Source organism: Dipteris shenzhenensis, chromosome 17 (assembly GCF_047967505.1).
Source record: "Dipteris shenzhenensis isolate YYH24624 ecotype China chromosome 17, Dip_SZ_1.0, whole genome shotgun sequence".
Taxonomy (NCBI): Eukaryota; Viridiplantae; Streptophyta; class Polypodiopsida; order Gleicheniales; family Dipteridaceae; genus Dipteris; species Dipteris shenzhenensis.
In genome coordinates this window covers 45,574,223-45,594,178 of record NC_141612.1, presented here as the reverse complement: position 1 = coordinate 45,594,178, position 19,956 = coordinate 45,574,223, and the positions used below count along the sequence as shown (strand labels likewise).

At 45.4% G+C, this 19,956-nt stretch overlaps 1 protein-coding gene and 1 pseudogene across 2 annotated transcripts in view; both read right to left on the bottom strand.

The window, feature by feature from the left end:
• The window catches only part of PAC (pale cress protein (PAC)), a 66,231-nt gene that overhangs the window by 34,076 nt on the left and 12,199 nt on the right, over positions 1–19,956 (bottom strand). The window contains exon 5 of one of the 2 annotated variants that reach the window (XM_087388689.1): positions 3,483–3,662. The exons of the other annotated variant lie outside the window; for it this stretch is intronic. Within the exon in view, the coding sequence (XP_087244815.1) occupies positions 3,483–3,662 (180 nt within the window). The remainder of the gene's footprint in view (positions 1–3,482; positions 3,663–19,956) is intronic. 2 annotated transcript variants of the gene reach the window in all.
• LOC147892181 (uncharacterized) lies at positions 5,367–6,415 on the bottom strand (annotated as a pseudogene).

Here is a 19,956-nt window from a genome sequence, read left to right as displayed (position 1 = left end):
CCCTACAAGGAGTATCCTTGAATCGCACCCCACCTAACATTACTTTAGACTAGTGCAAACCTTGGAAGGTATCCTTGAACCACACTCCACTTGACCCTCTTCCAGAGCGCAGCATAAACAGAGATCGATACCAATTACGATCAAGTATCCGAAGGCCTTGGGGGGGCTATAAATGCGCAAGAGTTAGACAATGGAAACATTATAAGCTTAAAAGATTTTGAGGATTTGTATATACTACTCTCACATGACATGCATGCTTAAATATCAGTATATTTTAAGTCAAAATGTTCACAAAATTATGTGAGAAAGAAAGAAAGAATAAAGAAAGTTTATTAAAGTCTTTGGAAGACCGATGGGTCTATGAGACTGTGAGAATCCTGATACAAACAAACTGTGAGGGTGGAGCTACTAAACGATCATCCACACCAATGCAGAATACAAAAAGCTAGTGCTAAGTACTACATAGTCATGTCAAGTGATCGACTACACATCAGTATAATCATCATCATCATCATCGGTTCATCCAAGTGGATGAGACAACGGACGCATGAAGTCGGCGATAGAGTGTTGTCGGCTGCTCGTGGGCGTGGTCCAGTGTCGTCTCCTAGTCATAGCGCTGCACCTAACAAGGGCTACAGTGACCCCTGTCAACTGAGTTCGCAGAGAGGAGATATCCCCAAGTGTAATATGTGTGTCAATCCTTTGTCTGAGCTGGTCTATTGCTAGCTCTAGATCTCGATCATATCAAGGCCTCGTAGTATGGGGATCCACATGCTCTGGCTGGAAGAACTCCGCGATCGAGCTTTGAGAAGAGTCTACCAAGAAGGAGGTCTGCTCCTATCTCCAAGACCGAAGTAGATGCTCGCGGTGCCTAACTGCCTCATGGATAAAAGCTGCCAAGCATCTCCGGTTTGGATGGAAAAGAAACTGAGACAACATCCCAGAACTGTCTCTGAAGAGGTAGTAGAAGCATCCTTGGATCTCATAGTAGACTGGGCACCTGAAAATGAAATGCTCCTCTGACTTGACCTCCTATGTGTCACATAATGTACATATGCGCCTCTCTTGGGGTAGACCCTCAGCCTTGCCACTCTCAATGCACAGTCTATGTGAAGAGACCCGGACCTGCCAATAGAGATCCTCAGTGAGTGGGGTAAGTGGATCTGCGTGTATCCTGGTGCATCAATGAAACCCTCATCTGTGATATGGAAACAATGATCCTGAGCTTCACTGGAAGCGCGCTCAGTCCCAACCAGGTCCGGAATGTGTGTAGCTGTAAAAGATCCTCGCGGATGATCTGGTTGACCTCGTGTGAAAAGAGAGGAGAAAACAACTCATCCTTGATATACTGAAGGGAGGGAGTCTGCTGACCATGTGGAGCCCCAATCACTCAAACCATCTCTCTCTGTGTGCATATCAGCATCTCTGGTCACCTAATGCTAATAGTGTCATAGAAGAGAGATGTTAAGACCTTGAGCAGCTTAGTCTAAACCTTGGGATGGAGCTTCGTGCAAAATTCTTCCCTACATATGAGGGATTTTAAGAGACCTTGACATAAGCTGCTTTTTATCCATCTTGTTATAAGAAAACTCCTTTCCGAATTTATGTCCATTGTATCCCTCTTACAGTAAGTTCTGACATTCTCAATAGCCTTGGGTATCGATTGATTTCTATGATATTATGCCTAACACCTCTATGATCACATGTTGAAGATCCTTAAGGTTACACAAAGACAATTTTGAAGCTCTGACTACCCACACAAGTAGATTAAGCAAGGTGTGGAGGAGCCTAATTAGAAGTATGTAGCCAACTGCAAAAGATGTTGCAAGTAACGGGACCAATAAAATGTGATCTTTATCGCAATGGAATGTCAACTTGTATGCATGCGTTCACATGCATGGATTTTTTGAATGTTTGGCAATTTTTTGAAACGGCTCTTGGGTGCTTGCAACATTCTTAGGATATGGGGTAAGAAAACAAGTTGTATGTGACTATTTTAATCCTAGACCTTCAAGAATATTGTCTTGCTTTGAGCCCATAACATCCGTTGTGGCACATTGTGTTTGCTGGTAGGATCGCAATAGATGAAAAGAAGCTCATGATACAGTCTCAATGGCCTGGTATTCATTGGACAAAGGCTCACTTTCCATTGGCTCAAGGTTTGGGTGAAACGGTATTAGAGCATAGGCTTACTTTAAAAAATGCATTGGGAGGCGGCAAATAATTTACAAAAAACAGGTCATGTTGGGAAGCATGTCTGCAGCAACATGGAAAACTTGTGAAATTCCAAAAGAGAAGTCTAGCTAGGACACAAGTTGACTAGATACTGCTAGTTGAGAAAACTTTGGAAGCCCAAACCTAAAAGAAAAACTCAACTCCGGAAGCCGAACCTAAACCAAAGGCTCAATGAGAATATGTGCACTTCCCACCATCCACACGATGTCTAACCCTTATAAAGCTTTGTGAATATATGAACCTTTTTCAAAAAATTCATGTGCAAAGTTTTGTGATCATTGAAGATAATGCCCATCAACATAAGAGGAATAGGAACCATTCAGGAAATGCCTAGGGCAGGTAGAGAATTCACACACCAATGCCTAGGGCAGGTAGGAATCGTAGATGTACTCACATCTGTGGGGTACCACAATGTACCTTGCAGACTGCTCTGCTCAATTGATCAAACATGAAAGGATGTATGCAAAATGAGTAACAAGATATGGAAAGAGAGCAAAAGGGGAGCAGCATGTAGTGAAGCACAACTTTGAAAAATAGAGAAGAAGAGCAACATGGCAGGCAGGACTTACAAGAGCAGAAGTTACTGGTAATATGACAAAGTAATTTGGGTCGTCAGAAAAACATAAAATAGAGCAAGAGTCCAGGCACTATTTACGAAGCTTAGTGATTTTCTTTATCTTTCCTACTCTTCTGCTATTTTGTATTTCACTGATTTTTGGTTTACATAATGATGAAAAAGCACTACTAGCTACCAAGCTCTTCTCTCTAGAGGGGCCTCACCCAATCTCCCTGACAATTCTTTAGACCCTATCACAGTGCAAGGTTGAGGAAATCTATCAGCGAGATATTTCCACCTTGTGGCCTTTTTAAATCACTTCAGGCCTAAAGCCACACACATCCCAAACCCTGCCAAGTTGCACCGTTTGAGTCCTAATTTGGCATCTGACTACTTGGCTTGTCCAATTTCAGTGGGCATTAATAAAGTAGAGCATATAGGTTCAAAAACGTGGAAATCTAATTGGAATGTTTCTTTTCTGGTCTAACCAGGTCGCTTTTTTTATGCAGCTCAGACCGATGTTATAATGTTTCCTCCACACATGAAGAGAATAGCCAATGCAGTGCATACCATCTAGTGTAAGAGGAAAACGTAGTTGAACGGGTTAAGGACATAACACATTTAGCATGCCATCCTTTTTTGCTTCAACTTTGACTGGTTTGTGTGGGAAACTCCATTGTTGAGAACTCACAGATGATAGATCAAAGCCTTGAGGTGCAAAGACTGTGAATGGATCTTCAACTGGAAAGGTCTTCAGCATTAATTGGCGGCACTGCCGAAGCCACTCATCATGACTAGAACCATCGTGTAAGTTGAGCAGCTCATCTAGGAACTGTAGCCCTGGGCTTGCTGTCCTTCTCATCATCTCTGCCTGGGATACAAAACCAATGGCTTTCAGTAATTGTGTTATTGTAGATACCCTTTAAAAGTCATTCCAAGCAAAACAAGTAAATATCAAAGTTGCTGTCTCATTTCACATAATTCACTATGTCTATGAGGAAAGGAAAGTGCTTTCATAGCATGAAAAAAGGTAGTAAATTCAGCTTAAATCTTGTCAGCTTCTCTTGTCTTTAGCCTTGATCAAAAAACCTTTATCCAACGTCTAGCTCTAATAACAATTGGTCCCAGCATAGCCAAGTCAGTCTAAAAGTATCATTCAATGGCTGACCTCATAGAATTGGCCTAGAATATAGACAATGCCTTTTACAAGTCCGATAGGTGAAGTGTTAAATCCCAACTCACAAACATCTACCAAATCAAAGACGTGTGCTCTTACTCTAAAAGCAGATTGTGTTAATTGTCTAACCAATCACCTGGTCCTATTTAAGGCATGTAGGTTGAGAAAAAAAAATGCAAAGCTTTTGAGTAGTAAAACCTATGATAGGATGACTTATGTCTTGCAATATGAAACTATTTTACCTCCATTATTAAGAGAGATCCTAACAACAGTCCAACGGGGTAGTCTACACTTTGAGGCAGCATTCACTAAATGGCAACCCTACATCATGTTTTCTTGTGATATAGGCAAGATACATTATATCAAAACATGCTCTAAAAGAAAGAAAGAGAAAATTTTATTAACGTCTATGAAAGGCCAAAGATGAGAGAGATAGAGACAGAAAGAAAGAAACAAGGTTATATTAGCGTCTACAAGAGGCCAAAGTGGCCTATAAGACCAAAACCAATACATCTGTAAACTGATGGAGTCTCATCACTGAAAGACAAAAAGACAATACTGGAATCAACTCTATTCTAACCCTTCATTGGCTAGACCAGGATCCACGGACCAAGTGGTTGCTCTTTGACTCCTTGGTCCGCCCAGCGGGAATGTATGGCAGCCCTAGTTGGGGGCCAGACTTATCGGATACAGAGTGGGCGCGGGTGGAGCTACTACAGGTTCTCATGCTATCACGGATGATTCGCAGTAAGCCATCCATTCCTCACCAAATCATTCAGGCTGAGTTTGGGTCATCTCCATTACAGCTAGATGCTGCATTTCAGGTTATCGCATATATGTACCGAGTCAAAGAGTATGGGGATTACTCTTCCGGACGCAGCAGGCTGCCATGGCTAGCATTGTCTTCCTCTATGGCACTATCAACATCAGGTGATCAGAGATGCTGGTATGCACGCACAGAGAGATGGTTTGAGCGATTGGGGCTCCACATGGATAGACTCCCTCCCTTCCAGTATATCATGGACACGCCGTTCTCTCCTCTCTTGTCACACATGCTCAACCAGATCATCAAATCTGGATAAGGAAGCATGGCATGCACGTTGCATGTGTGGTGGCATGCGAGTTGGCGATGGCACGTAGAGATTGCAATTGCTAGAGAGTTCTAGGAAATGGATCGTGCATGCAAGAGAGCAATCGACATAGCTGGAGAGAACTGGCTGGAATCTCGGGCTGATGGTGTGGGCACATCGCGAGCAATCTAGAGGAGGATGCCAATTTGATTTCGTAGGGGTTCGGCCATAAAAGGAAAATGTCAACTGACCCTTCCAAGGTCATGTTACCTCAACTTGAGCGTAACATTCCTTCCCTCTTTAGGCATCAGCGTCCTCGATGATTAAGTCAGGGAACACTCTCTATAACTGGTATACGGATTTCCAGGTAGCTTCTGATAGAGGTAAACCATGCCATGCAACCAACACCGTGGGTATCTTCCGATTGTGTACTTCTAGAAAGAAAGGCATAGTGATCTTCCACAAAGTTGACTGTAACATCTCCCCCCTCATGTGAATGAGGAGCTGATGCATCTGACACAGCCATACCTGAATCCCGTTTCTTTTCTTTAGCTATGCGCTTCTTGCATTCACCAATATAATGACATGGCTTCTTGCAGTAGTGACAAATGCCCTTCTTTTTCTACTTATCTGCATCACCCTTAGCCTTATAAGAGGGCTGTTCTGAATCAGCTTTATGCTGATGTGCGGGCTGATTGGCATCTTGCTTTTGCTGCCCTTTTCCCTTGGGCTTGAACTTAGAAAGCATGGCATGCTACCAGCCCGGGTTGCCATATTTCTTCGTGTCTGCTCATCTTGCAACAGAAGTCCTACCAACTCATGAAAGGAGAAAGGATTGCTGCCCCCCCTCAATGACAAATTCAGCGAGGTGTGGAAACCAAGATAGGACTCGGGAAGAGAATTCAGAGTGGTGGTAATCATCTCTGAATCCGGAATGACTTCATCAATATTCACTAGTTACTCCCTCAAATCCTGAAGCTTTGTGAGGTGAGAATTCATGGAATCTCCATCATCCATATGCGTATGAGAAAGCTCTCGCTTCAGAAAGGAAACTCTGGCATCATTTCTTGCTGCAAACATACTCTCTAATATCTCCCAAGCTACCTTTGATGTCTTGCATGACCGAATGTGAGGTATAATGAACCTCTTGACAAAGAGAGAAATCAATGATAGAGCTTATGCATCTCTAGAATCCAATCTTTTCTCTTTTGTTGTGGGAGCTCCTAGAGCGGCAGCTCCAACTACTTGTGCTACATTTTGACCTCTACCCCTGCCTCCAGCTGTAGGAGTGACAATTGTGGCCATTGTATCTGTTCTTGATTCATCTCCATTGACATAACCCCAAAAATGTCTGCCAACCAAGATATTGCGAACCATAAAACTCCACAAGGAGTAGTTGGTGCCATCCAACTTATCGTCCAGTGTGAGGACTCCGAACACCTCATTGGGGTTGTTCTGAGCCATTTTTGCCAGATAAACTCAGAAATACAGCAAACTGAACAAGTAAAATCCCTTCCTGGGATGCAAAATGCACAAGTAAAATCTGCCAAAGAAAATCTTCCCACGGTGACAAATATTGTCACAGCCTATCAAAGGCTTGTAATGCACCAAAATGCTCTGCTTAATGCCCAAAAAACAGCAAATAGAATCTGCAAAGAATGGCAAAAGTCTGCAAATTGACTCACACTGAGTCCAGAACTGCTTGCAAACCTCCAAAATGGTCTTTCAACTGCCAAATTGCAACCCAAATGCAAAAGCCAATTTCTTGTGGAAAATTGCATACAAAAGAGGGCAAATGGTCTGAAAGCCCGAAATGTTGCACAATTTGCACTCTGCCTGCAAAAGCCCCAAATTTTACTACAAAATTGTAGTGTAATTACAAAAGCCCCAAATTTCTTCAACACTTGCAGACTTACTGCAATGTCTGTCCACAAATACCCCAAATCATAGCGAAACAATGGCTCAATGCATAAATGTGCCTGCCAAAAAACACCTGCAAGATTCACCTTCAAAGAAAACCCTGCCAACAAGCACCTTGCCAGAGTACCCTGTGCAAGTACTCTCCTCTGACAACTTGCAACAATCCGTATAGTACGGACTGTACAGCTGTACGAATGGAACCGTATGGCAGAAGTGTGGTCGACTGTACAGAAATCGTACAAATGTACGGACGACGACTACTTGTACGGAATGGCGGATACGGGAGGTGTATAGTAGGTACGGACAGAATGCAAGAGTTGTATGGTGCTCATGCAATTCACACGTGCACCCAGCTGTACAGATCTGTCGTAGGTGTACGACCTGTACGGACAAATTGCATATGTACGGAGTACCGACGATCTGGATCTGGCGCTGCAGTACAGAATGGTGGCGATGTACGGACCTAACGGCAGTACAGGAGCAAAACCGTACGGCGGTACAGAATCCATACAGTCGTACAGACTGTACGGAACGATGACCTTGGGCTAGAGCGGGCTGAAGTGCGAGAGCTAAGAGCTGATGTAGCAGCAGGAAGCAGGTCCAGAAAGGAGAGCTGCTCTGATACCAAATGTGAGAAAAATGGAAGCAAGAGCAAGAGTGAGCAAGTAGAGAGTGAGTTGAACGTAGATCACTCCCAAAGTGTACTGAATAAAGTGTGTACAATGAAAGAGATGAGGGGTTCCTTGTCTAAGTGACAAAACCCTATCTAATCACTAACCGTAGTTAGAGATTAGACTGTGGTCAAGGGGAAAAACCTCTAAGAGGGAAAAGTGCCCCTAACCCACTTATTACATTACATTGGCCACTGCCTAGAATATAATAATAATTCTAACAACTCCTTTGCCCACACTGCCTGCAAAGGGGCTTCAGTGTTTGCTTGCTGGAGTGTGTAAAGACCTCCCCTTCATATAAGGAAGAAGGTAGCGCAAGAAGCCTTCAAAAACTGGCCAACCCGGTCTATGAAACACCCGATTGGTGTTTGCAGACACAAGCCATATCTGCCCCATCTACAAGACCATAAAACAGCTCACCGACCTGCTGCTGCTGCTACTTCCAGGCCTATAAATAGACCCTAGCTGTGCAGGTCTTCTGATGTCCTGTAGTCATGCTGCCAGTCCATCGCAGCCCTGCTGCATCCTCTTAGGCAAAAAACCCTCCAAACAAGTCCAGATTTCCGCACAACTCCCTGCTCTAGGTAACCCTACCTTCCCTAGTCTCCTGACTCCCTCATATGGGGGCTCATAAGTGGGTCAATGACTTTTCTAACACCGAGCATGTTTGAAAGATTGTTGCCACGATCATGACCTCCAACATCTAGGTAGTCTGATGCAGCCTGATGATTAAGCAGATAGCATGTTCATTTTGTGGCCATGCTCGTCAACATACGACTGGGTATTTGGTAGCTTGTTCATTTTGTGACCACGCTCTTCAACATTCTATTGGATATTATTTATGCCAGCAATCTAGAGCAAGGTACCAAGGGGTCCGGGGAGACACGTGGCATTTTTGCAAGGCTTGGCCTGTAGGTATCTTTCATGTTATAACAATCGAGGAATGGGCTAGTTATATAGTCCACACTGGTTGTTGGCACATACTCCAATATTACCAAAGGCAATGATCAGGAACATAGAGATGCAAGCTACAAGACAGCAGTTATATAGTCCCCAATGGTGGTTGGCACATACTCCAAGGTTACCATAGGCAGTGATCAGGAACAAGGTTATCCTTCAACTCCTTCCAGGTAACAGATCTCTTGTAATGTTTGAATGGTGTTTAATAGAAGATACTTTTTTCTTGGGAAAAACAAACTAGATGCTATGGCATGCCCACCCACGTCATCAACATTATCTTTCCTTTACATGCAAAGATATGAACTATAATTTTGTCTATTTGTGTCACAACTAGTAGTAGTGACCCCACCCCTCATGACCCCCATGAATTCCCTTTCCCTTACAATGTGAGCCCGATTCATTTCCCTTTAGCTCATCTCCACCTTCCTTTGCTATCAGCCTGTCTTTCCCATAATGTGTCTTTCCTTCCTTTCATCACAAATAAGAAGGTCCAATGAATGTATTGAAATAGAAGGAAATTGTAGGCCATTCTATGGGCTATCCATAGGTGCCACTGATTCCTTGGTATGTGCCTTGTAGGCCTAGTTATAGAAAGTTAGGACTATTGGTACAATCATTACATGTACCACCTAGGTCAGTTAGGACACTTAGTCCAGTTAGGGCGTTTAGCCCTAGGGTTTTGTCATATTGGCTCTCTTGAGCCCCCATTCATTGTAGCAGCATTTTCAATACAGCAGCTCGTTTTTGGTCTTCTATCACTCATTTCTGAGCTTCCATTTCCTGCCATAGCCAACAGTGGTATCACAGCAAGTTGGGAATCCATCCACCCAACCACTGACAGCTTTCCCAAGCTGTTTGGCAACCTCCCGAGCCCTTATTACTGCTGGTCTTGCTAGTTTCCACACTCCCGTGAGTGTTTGAGGCCTCTCCAAGCTTTTCCATCGCAAGAACTTCGCATTTGGCACGTGAAGTTTGCATTTTGGAGCCCTTTACGCGAAGGAGACACATTTAGGATCAATTTGGAGCACTTTCTACTGCATTAATTAGCTGTACGGATTTCGTACAGCCTGTATGGAATTGTACGGACGCTCTAGACTGCATTTATTGCAGAAAAAACCTCGCACGTTGTGTGCATAAAAATGAAAAAATGTTTCTCACTTGTTGCATTTGATAGGCAGGTGCATAGCTATGTACATAGCTCGTTGGTAGTGGAAATTAGCTATGGACACCCTCATGACAGACTCCACACTGATGATATATTGTCCTGAGATGGAAGACACTTCTGCTGGGACTCTGGGAGATGATGAAGTGCAGTGAAGGATAACCAGATAATCCAAAGCATGATATTCAAAGTATGACGGGGTTTTGTTGTGGGATGACATACGCCTATCATGGTTGTCCCGAGTTCTTTCTGTGTGAGGGCATGAGCATTTTTTTGTTGTGGTTGTCTTGTAGATCCTGTGTCAGGATGGTGTTCACCATATGTGGTAGTATAGGCAATATGGTGCTAAGCGCTTTTGGCATGTGTTGGTGGTGCCTAAGGTTGGAGTATAGGCACTAATTGCCTTGGTATAAAGTTTGAAGGGAAGGGTGAAGAGTGGTAAAAAAGGAAATGCATGACGTGGCTAATTTACAAGGAAAGAAGCCATGCATGTTACGTAAGGCTGGAAGGGAAGCTCCTCGTCGACGAGCTGGCAGGAAGATGGAGGTGACAGCTTGCAGGAGGATTCCGGAAGGAGTACGTGGGCACTTGGGAGCACGGACACATGAACATGAAGCTATTGAGGGGCCACGCGATTGCACACTGTGTGGGGAGGGAGGACCGAGAAGAGGATGGCGAATTGCAGGTGGGGAGCTTCGTGAGGACAATAGGAAGGAGATTGCAGTAATGCCTATCGGAATGCCTGGGGTTCGGGGAATCGCGTTGCTGAACAGGGGACTCTTCTTGATAGAGCAAGGAGGCTCGTAGCGGGGGGGAAGGGAAGCTTTGAAAGGAAGGAAGGGAGTGTCAGAGACGGGGAGACGAGTGATCAGAGGTGATGGGCACTCGGGAGGATGGACACAGGAACAGAAGAGAAGGGGAGTCGCAACTGCAGGGAGGGAGACTCCTCGAGGAGAAGCGTCGCCATTACATGAGCTGCGCGTAAGTGGGCTCGACAATCACACAGGGACGGACTGTGACCTGGGTGGGAGTTTTGCTGGCTGGAGCGTCACTTCTAGGATGCTAGCTCTATGAGCTAGGGAGAAGGCGGCTAGGGGATGGGTCCTGAGAGGACTGGCATGGGTTGATGGTGGCGTCGACTGCAGGCTAGGAGAGCTCGGGGGGAGTTCTGAATTTAATGGTTGGGATCTCAACAGAGAGGGGGTCTCGATTATGGATTGCGAGAGGACCACAGGCGATGGGGGTTGAGCTGAAGGAGAGGACGACTATGGAGTATGGGAGGACCGCAGACGAGGAGAGCTTTGGAGGGTGACCGATCACGTGAAGAGGAGGGGAGAGTTTTCTGAAGGAAGGAGGATACATGTAACTACGGGGAGGGGATCTCAGAAGAGGCGATGGGAGCTTGGTTGGAGAGGCACAACCATGAGCTTCTTGGAAGGGGACGCAAGCTGATAGAGGGAGAGCCTCTTGAACGAAAATGTTGAGCTTGATTATAGGAGGCACGTGAGCATGTAGAAGCTGGCGTGAGTTTTGGCCGTGGCTCTCTACTGTGAGCTTCTTGATTAGGGGTCGACTGTTGCCTCCACTAGAAGCTGTTGGGTTTATAAGACCTGTGATCTCTACCATGCGGGATGAAGAACTTAACGACGGAGTGTGAGATCCATTTTTTTTTTAGGGATGAGCAACGGAGATCCTGCTTGGAGGACGGACTATGCGGGCTGGAGCTACTAGACAGATCCGAGATGATGGGCGACCCTACTATACGGGCTATAGAGGTCGATTGCTACGTGTACAAAGAGCTTCTTGGCTATGGCTTGGCAGATCTCCATGAGCTCTAGGATGTGTAAGAGTGGCTGTGAAAGGCAATAAGGCAGTTATCTATTGCTCTTATTGTGAAGGGGACTGAGCTTGAAGGATGGCTATTGCATTGGTCGAGGGCTCCTGGGAGGATCTCAAACAACAGAAGTCCGTGAGCTCTATGAGCAAGAGTGAAGTTGCACAGTAGCTATCGTCATGTGGAAGGAGATGGGCAACGAAGGAAAGTGGTCCTTGTAGAGATGCAATCTATGCATGAAGGAGAGAGCGATCGAAAAGGAATTGGATGCTGCCATAGTAGAGATTGTGAGACATGGGCTGACGGCACCTCTATCTATGGAGGCCCGTGATAAGTTGGAGATTCCATTTCTAGCTTGGCAAGCGATGAACACTAATCTATAGCATGGGTTGGCTAAACATAATGGCCAGTTTTTTGTTGCAAGCTGAGTGGACAGTACATTTTAGAAGATGAGTGCCAGTTTACATCGCCATTGCTTTGGGACATGGCTGGACATAGAGCTTGGGTTGCGCATCTTGGTTGTGTGTTTGAGGGACTGAACCTCAAGGGGTGCCTTGATGACACATCTTAGAGGAGGAGCCCTGGTTGGTCATAAGGCTTTGTCAATTGCTTGTGAACTATGACACGGGAGCTTGGCTCACCTCAACCTCAAAGAATTTTGAGGGGAGCTTGTGGATTGCAAACAGCTTGTATATGAGATGTGTGAAGGCCTTAAGTGGTTGTGCATAGCGAATAGTTGTAGTTGTGGAGTATGCTCACAGAGATGAATTTATGTTTCATGGGTCATTTATGTGTTTTTTGAGCTTGATCTCAGTTAGTTGGAGAGCTTGTCTTGATCTGTGTAATCCACTGGGTTCTTTTTGAGTTTCTTTAGCTTCCGGGAAAATGGAGCCAGTGTATGAATTGGATGAGTAGAGATATTGATGTTGAATGAATGCCTTTTGCCTTGTGATTGTGTTGTTCGGGTTGTTTTAAACGTGGATGAGGGTGGTTGTGAAGGCGGGTTAGGTTCTACTATTTTTGTCCATCCACGTTTTGGTGCCTCCACGGAGGACTGTGCACTTCAGTTTACAAGTGTGAAGTTGTGCAGTCAGGTGTTGTGTTGAAGAGCTAAGAGAGATGGCACAGGACTTCCCAGAGTTTTGGGGGATGCCATATGAGGATGCAGTGAGATTCGTGGAGAAGATGGAATTTACAGCACTTATGAAGGATAGGGCAACCCCTTCAGATCATGAATTATTGTTTGCAGGGAGATGCAAAAGCATGGTTGCAGACTCAAGTGGCTGCCTTCAGGACTGCTCATCCTTAGCAACAAAATCCAGAGTATACAATGGTGAGAGCAGCTTTTCTTGCACGGTTTGCACAATGCAGGAGCCCTAATGAAGTATGGAAGGAGTTGTGCAAAATTCAGCAAAAGGATAGTCAGGATGTGGATCAGTATCTGATAGAGTTTGGTAGACTGTGGAGTCTATGGTGTGAGGCTTTGATTCCTGAAGTACCCCCGCAGATGATAAAGAGAGACCGGTTTGTGGCTGGTCTGGAGCCTTCACTCCGTCTGAAGGTGGAGCTGAGGAATATTGGTAGTTTTGAGGATGCAGTCAAAGTGGCCAGGGAGAAGGAATGGAAAGTCAAGAGACTGAAGCAGCTTGGCATGCAAGAGGAGCCTAAAACCCTGGTCATGAGGCCAGAAAAGATTAAGGCATATGCAAAGAGAGAGCCGGTGTCTGTTCCTGTGCAGGATGATTCCCTGAGAAAGGATTTGCATGAAGCTGTGGAGCTGATGAAAACACTCAGCCTAAATTGGATGGAGACTGCAGGAAGAAGCAGAGGTCAAAATAACAGCAGAGAGGCTATGGATGGAGGAGAAGGAAGTTCAGCTGGTGCAAGGAGAGTACCAGGTTATGTGATGAGCTATAGGCTGGAATTGGAAGAGGAACCTGAGGACACAGTCACAGATGAAGAGATAGATTTTTTGAGTGAGACAGAGGAAGAGAGCATCTCATCAGAGAAAGAGAGTCAGTTGTCTTCACTATTGAAGGAACCTGATGATTAGGGGGCTGAAAATCGTTACACTTATGAATGGAGGCTTGTCAGTTGCGCTTGTCAGTTGCTATGGAGGAGGGCGTTGCTCAGCTAGATCTGTGTGAGGTGGCAGAGGAGAGCCCGAGAGAAGGGGTTGCTGCCACAAATGGCAGAAAGGTTGAGAGCCCATTAATGGCAGCCAAGGATAAGTCTGTGTGTGTAGATGATGATCATGCTCCAGTGTTGAGTGGTGATGACGTGCCTATGATGGCTGAATGCAATCAGTTTGTGGTTGACACTGTTGCATACTGAAGAGGCTGAGGTTTCAGGTTCAGCAAGTGAGGAAGAAAGAGGTGAAACTAGCAGTGAAGATGAGAGCTCAATCATGTTTGATAGTGATGAAGCTGAAGTAGCTATCACTGATGATAAAGTGAAAGACCTACAGTTAAAACACTTAGTTTGGGTGGGACCAGCAAGTGTTGATTGTGTGCATGCAAACTTTGATGTGGATGATGAGGTTAAGATTCAATGTTTACAGGATGATGGTGATTCAGAGGATGAGCTGGATTGCTTTCTTAATGATGCACTGGATGATATGTTAGCATTGATCTCTTCGAAAGAGAATGAAAACACCAGTATGCATGTTGAGCAGGATGGTAGTGATAGTGTGGTTGATGATCAGCTGGATGCTTTACTTGATGATACCCTTGTGGATTTTGCATGTGTGGTTGGCAATGACAAGAAAGAGTGTGCCGATATGTTTGAGCATTCTACAGGTGGGAAGGATGTTTGTTTGCTCCTCGGTGATCTTGATAATTCATGTGATGGGTTAAGTTTTGCAACTTTCAAGGTTGAGGCAATAGGGTATGCTGAGAAGTCCCTAATCACAGATTATGAGCTGGTTGTGCCCGTGAGATCTGTGTGTGAGGTAGTGACCTCAAAAGATGTGACTCATGAGAAGAGGAGCAAGACTCATGATATAAGTATGATGGCTAATAGCCAGTGGAGTGGTGTAATGTCTTGGCAGGATAAGTTATGGGATCTTGGAGGCTTAGTGAAGATGTCGGTAAATGGAAGGAGCTGGTGGCTACATCAAATTGGTGTGTTGTTGATTCCATTTGATCCAGGGGGATGGTGGATTATGCATATCTGGCAGTGGAGGGTTCAAAGTTATCCTTTTGATCCGGGAGCAGAAAAGCAGAGGCATAGAGTACAAGCTTGCTTTGTTTTTGATCCAAGTGGTTTGCTGATGTTTTTCTTTAGCTGCTGGACATGAATTGTCACAGCAAAAGAGAAGGGGTTGCTAGAGATGTGTGGATAAAAATGAAAAAAAGTTTTTCACTTGTTGCATTTGATAGGCAGGTGCATAGCTATGTACATAGCTAGTTGGTAGTGGAAATGAGCTATGGACACCCTCATGACCGACTCCACACTGTTGATATATTGTCTTGAGATGCAAGACACTTCTACAGGGACTCTGGGAGATGATGAAGTGCAGTGAAGGATAACCAGATAATCCAAAGCATGATTTTCAGAGTATGATGGGGTTTTGTTGTGGGATGACATACGCCTATCATGGTTGTCCCGAGTTCTTTCTGTGTGAGGGCATGAGCATTTTTTTGTTGTGGTTGTCTTGTAGATCCTTTGTGTCGGGATGGTGTTCACCATATGTGCTAGTATGGGCAATATGGTGCTAAGCGCTTTTGGCATGTATTGGTGGTGCCTAAGGTTGGAGTATAGGCACTAATTGCCTTGGTATAAAGTTTGAAGGGAAGGGTGAAGAGTGGTAAAAAAGGAAATGCATGACGTGGCTAATTTACAAGGAAAGAAGCCATGCATGTTACGTAAGGCTGGAAGGGAAGCACCTCGTCAACGAGCTGGCAGGAAGATGGAGGTGACAGCTTGCAGGAGGACTCCGGAAGGAGTACGTGGGCACTTGGGAGCATGGACACATGAACAGGAAGCTATTGAGGGGCGACGAGATTGCACACTTTGTGGGGAGGAAGGACCGAGAAGAGGATGGCGAATTGCAGGTGGGGAGCTTCGTGAGCACAATAGGAAGGAGATTGCAGTAATGCCTATCGGTATGCCTAGGGTTCGGGGAGTCGCGTTGCTGAACAGGGGACTCTTCTTGATAGAGCAGGGAGGCTCGTAGCGGGGGGGAAGGGAAGCTTTGAAAGGAAGGAAGGGAGTGTCAGAGACGGGGGGACGAGAGGTCATGGGCACTCGGGAGGATGAATACAAGAACAGAGGAGACGGGGAGTCGCAACTGCAGGGAGGGAGACTCCTGGAGGAGAAGCGTCGCCATTACATGAGCTGCGCGTAAGTGGGCTGGGCAATCACACAGGGACGGACGGTGACCTGGGTGGGAGTTTTCTTGGCTAGAGCGTCACTTCTAGGATGCTAGCTCTATGAGCTAGGGAGAAGGCGGCTAGGGGATGCGTCCTGAGAGGACTGTCATGGGTTGATGGTGGCGTCGACTGCAGGCCAGGTGAGCTCGGGGGGAGTTCTGGATTTAGGTGTTGGGATCTCAACAGACAGGGGGTCTTGATTATGGATTGCGAGAGGACCACAGGCGATGGGGGTTGAGCTGAAGGAGAGGACAACTATGGAGTATGGGAGGACCGCAGACGAGGAGAGCTCTGGAGGGTGACCGATCACGTGAAGAGGAGGGGAGAGTTTTCTGAAGGCAGGAGGATGCATTTAACTACGGGGAGGGGATCTCAGAAGAGGCGATGGGAGCTTGGTTGGAGAGGCACAACCGTGAGCTGCTTGGAAGGGGACACAAGCTGATAGAGGGAGAGCTCTTGAACGAAAATGTTGGGCTTGATTATAGGAGGCACGTGAGCATGTAGAAGCTGGCGTGAGTTTTGGCCATGGCTCTCTACTGTGAGCTTCTTGATTAGGGGTCGACTGTTGCCTCCACTAGAAGCTGTTGGGTTTATAAGACCTGTGATCTCTACCATGTGGGATGAAGAACTTAACGACGGAGTGTGAGATCCATTTTTTTTAAAGGGATGAGCGACGAAGATCTTGCTTGGAGGACGGACTATGCGGGCTAGAGCTACTAGACAGATCCGAGATGATGGGCGACCCTACTATACGGGCTGAAGAGGTCGATTGCTACGTGTACAAAGAGCTTCTTGGCTATGGCTTGGCAGATCTCCATGAGCTCTAGGATGTGTAAGAGTGGCTGTGAAAGGCAATAAGGGAGTTATCTGTTGCTCTTATTGTGAAGGGGACTGAGCTTGAAGGATGGCTATGGCATTGGTCGAGGGCTCCTGGGAGGATCTCAAACAACAGAAGTCCGTGAGCTCTATGAGCAAGAGTGAAGTTGCAGAGTAGCTATCGTCATGTGGAAGGAGATGGGCAACGAAGGAGGAAAGCGGTCCTTGTAGAGATGCAATCTGTGCATGAAGGAGAGAGCGATCGAAAAGGAATTGGATGCTGCGATAGTAGAGATTGTGAAACATCGGCTGACAGCGCCTCTATCTGTGGAGGCCCGTGATAAGTTGGAGATTCCATTTCTAGCTTGGCAAGCGATGAACACTAATCTATAGCATGGGTTGGCTAAGCATAATGGCCAGTTTTTTGTTGCAAGCTGAGTGGACAGTACGTTTTAGAAGATGAGTGCCAGTTTACATCGCCATTGCTTTGGGACATGGCTGGACATAGAGCTTGGGTTGCGCATCTTGGTTGTGTGTTTGAGGGACTGAACCTCAAGGGGTGCCTTGATGACACTTCTTAGAGGAGGAGCCCTGGTTGGTCATAAGGCTTCGTCAATCGCTTGTGAACTATGACACAGGAGCTTGGCTCACCTCAACCTCAAAGAATTTTGAGGGGAGCTTGTGGATTGCAAACAGCTTGTATATGAGATGTGTGAAGGCCTTAAGTGGTTGCGCATAGCGAATAGTTGTAGTTGTGGAGTATGCTCACAGAGATTAATTTATGTTTCATGGGACATTTATGTGTTTTCTGAGCTTGATCTCAGTTAGCTGGAGAGCTTGTCTTGAGCTGTGTAATCCACTGGGTTCTTTTTGAGTTTCTTTAGCTTCCGGGAAAATGGAGCCAGTGTATGAATTGGATGAGTAGAGACATTGATGTTGAATGAATGCCTTTTGCCTTGTGATTGTGTTGTTCGGGCTGTTTTAAACGTGGATGAGGGTGGCTGTGAAGGCGGGTTAGGCTCTACTATTTTTGTCCATCCAAGGTGTGGCCCGTACACCCTGTATGGAATAGATTCGCCTGTGTACAGACTTCTGGCCTGCATTTAAGACCTGTACAGTGCATTGACTGCTCCATAAATTCGCACGTGTGGTCCGTACAGCAGTAGGGACTGCTGTAAGGAGCATTTATTGCAGTACGACACCTGTACGGATACGACAGCTGCATTTATTGTCAGTACGGATCTGTTCTTACAACATTTAAAGTAGTACGGTCTGCCTCAAAGTGTGTGCCAGTCATTTGAAGCTGTTTCTCAGCATTTCTCTTCAGTTCCGAGCAGTTTGGTGCTGCCTCATGAAGGGTGCCAACTTTTGAAGCACACACATCAGCCGACTTTGGCATTTGGAGCTTGCTACAGCATTTTGGGGTGACTTTTTCCACTGACTTTGGAATTTGATCCTTGGTGCTACACTTCGGAGCATTGAAGGTCAGCATTTTTAGCATTTGGGACTGGTTCTTGCACTCTTGAAGTTGCATATCTGCTGTCCATTCAACATCTTATTTGGTACAGCAAGATAGTTGTGCAGTTGAAAGCCTTGAGGCTTGTGCAGTCACTAGTTCTTGCAGTTGAGAGTTGTATCTCTCCTTTTTGCTTTTGTCCATTGTGATACTGATTCTCTATTTGCATCAATGGCTAACAACAAAGATGACCTTTTTGGAATGCTTGGGGCTGATGACAAGCTTGTGGTCATACATGATGGGGCATGTTTTGGTTGCCAAGAATTTATGGCATATTGTTTCAAGGTCTGAGGCCAGGCCTACACATAATGCAGCTTCTAGTGCTACACATTCCGCCTCTGGTACTACTTCAGGTGATGGGTCTTCAGGTGATGGTTCTAATGCTACTTCTAGAGCATTTGCATCTACTATTACAGGTACTTTGCCTCCTACATAGGAGCAGATTCAGTGGGATGGTCGTGATGCCAAAGCACATGCCTTGATTGCTCTTTCAATTAAACGGGTTATTATCCCTCATATCCAGTCTTGCAAGACAACTAAGCAAGCATGAGATCAGCTTGTATCCTTGTATCACGTGCGGAATGAGGCGAGGGTTTCCTATCCCCGCAAGCAGTTGAAGGACTTGAAGCTTGAAGAGGGTGGTAACATGGATGCCTATCTCAGTAATGTGAAGGATTTGAAAGAGCAATTGGCCAACATTGATGAGATTATGCTTGATTCCCAGATTGTTTCTAATACCCTTGATGGGTTGGCTGATTCTCATCAAGGCTTTGCTACTACATTGAGGTTGGTTGCAGGTGGCAATGCCAACCATTTCTCATTTGACCAACTAGTTGCTCTTCTTCTTCAAGAGGAGCAAAGTTGTGCAAATCGCAATGCTTCTATGGCTAGTGATCAAGCCTTTGCTGCCCAGCATAAAAACAAAGGCAAAGACAAGGTTTCAGTTGATAAACCTCCTCATTCCCATGCTGATAAGGAAACCTGGGCATGATATTTCTGAATGCAGGAAGCGGATTGCATCAAAAAGAAGAAAAAAGAGTTTGGTCTTGCAATATCTGGGTCTTCTAGTGCATGAGTCAGCTAATTTTGCACAAGACCAACATTGGGATGTCTTGGTTACATGTCAGTATAATCTTGATGTTCATGATGCCTGAATGGCAGTTTCAGATGTTTATGATGCCTGGTTTTTTGATAGTGGTGCTAGCAAGCATATCACTTCCTGCAGGAAGTTATTCAGCTCATTAGAGCATACATCTAAGCGGGGCAGTGTCACATGTGCCAATAATGCATCATATACCCTCAAAGGTATTGGGCAAGTTGCTCTTACTTCTGTCTCTGGTGGTATTATCACTCTAGAGAATGTGCTTTATGTTCCAGGCATTCGCAACCTTATTTCTATTTCAGCCATAGCTACATGTGGCTATCAGGTTCTTTTTTATGGTGTAAGGTGTGCAGTGTATGATGCTACACATGCCTTTACCATGGTCTTGACTGGCACATTGACTAGAGGTCTTTATAGACTTGATGCATATTTGAATGATGCTGCACTTGCAGATGCACATGCCTTTGCTCTTGATTCTACCATGGCAGATACCCATTTGTGGCATGAGAGGTTTGGACACCTCAACTTTGGAGCTTTGGTGAAGTTATAAAAGGATGGTATGGT